Source organism: Poecilia reticulata, linkage group LG21 (assembly GCF_000633615.1).
Source record: "Poecilia reticulata strain Guanapo linkage group LG21, Guppy_female_1.0+MT, whole genome shotgun sequence".
NCBI lineage: Eukaryota > Metazoa > Chordata > Actinopteri > Cyprinodontiformes > Poeciliidae > Poecilia > Poecilia reticulata.
Window position 1 is genome coordinate 565989 of NC_024351.1, and position 1190 is coordinate 567178.

The following is a 1190-nucleotide window of genomic DNA, read 5'->3' on the forward strand; positions in this document are numbered from 1 at the left end:
CAGGCTGCTGCAGCAGCAGGCCAGGCTGCTGCAGCAGGAGGCCAGGCTGCTGCAGCAGGAGGCCAGGCTGCTGCAGCAGGAGGCCAGGCTGCTGCAGCAACACAATGCAACAACCTGCTGCAGCAGCAGGTTGTTGCATCATGTGAAAGTGGACGGAGCGGACTGGAATCATGCCATGAACACATGAATGATGCAACACACAGACATGTTGCAGCAACCAGAGTTGCAGCAACCAGTGGCAACATGTTGCAGCAACCAGAGTTGCAGCAACCAGAGGCAACATGTTGCCAGTCAGAAGTTGCAGCAACCAGAGTTGCAGCATGTTGCGGCTGCGTTTCTTAGCTCCTGTTCTGCCTCCTTGTGTTCGCATCATCAGTTCCGGTCCGATTCCGGAGTCTCCAGAACCGCCGGTACCAGATCGGCGGTTCTGCCGGGTTTGTGAACCGGGCCTGAGCGCTGACTCACCACCGGCCCCTGGGGGCCCGGCTGGCTGCTGGCCTCCGACGTGCAGGTGCAGGCGTTGGGCAGGGCGGGGCACTTCAGCTCGTCTCTCTGCAGGACACACACAGGTCAAAGGTCAACGGAGGGAACTGGTACCAAACCGCCTACAGTTCTGGTTCTGAACCGGAAGCAGAACTAATCAGAGTTCTGAGAGGAAGCTGCTAAAAGTCGATGGAAAGTTTAGTGGAGGGAAAACGTGTTGCAGCCTGATCAGATCAGCACTGCTGGGTTTACATGAATCAACTGTAGCTGCTTCTTTCAGAAAATCTTCAGGCTGAGCTGCAGTTTTTCCTTCCGCCACGTTTTCCTGTGAAACTCTCAGAAGCTCTGGAGACTCCAGACAAACATGTGGGGCGCCTGGGACTCTCACCATGGAGGGCAGGTCGCAGCAGCGGTCCCGGCTGGTCCAGGCCAGGTTGCAGACGATGTCAAACATCTGGAGCTGGAACTGAGGAGGGAACAGCAGAACATGATGCTGGACACGGTTCTGATCCGAAAACAGGAGGCAGCAGCAGGTCTGGATCCAGTTACTGCAGCCTGTGATGCTGCTGCTTCCTGTGGTTTATTACACATATATTATTATTATTTATTACACATTATTATGACTTATTTTATATTATTATTATTTATTACACATTATTATGATTTATTCAACATTATTATGATTTATTATACATTATTATGATTTA

General features: G+C 51.8%; 1 protein-coding gene across 1 annotated transcript in view; it reads right to left on the reverse strand.

Moving 5' to 3' along the window:
• col12a1b (collagen, type XII, alpha 1b) overlaps positions 1-1190 on the reverse strand; it is a 100980-nt gene that overhangs the window by 8485 nt on the left and 91305 nt on the right. Inside the window, exons 57-58 of the mRNA XM_017302095.1 lie at positions 872-949; positions 466-552 (exon numbers count right to left, since the gene is read on the reverse strand). Of these exons, the coding sequence (XP_017157584.1) occupies positions 466-552; positions 872-949 (165 nt within the window). The remainder of the gene's footprint in view (positions 1-465; positions 553-871; positions 950-1190) is intronic.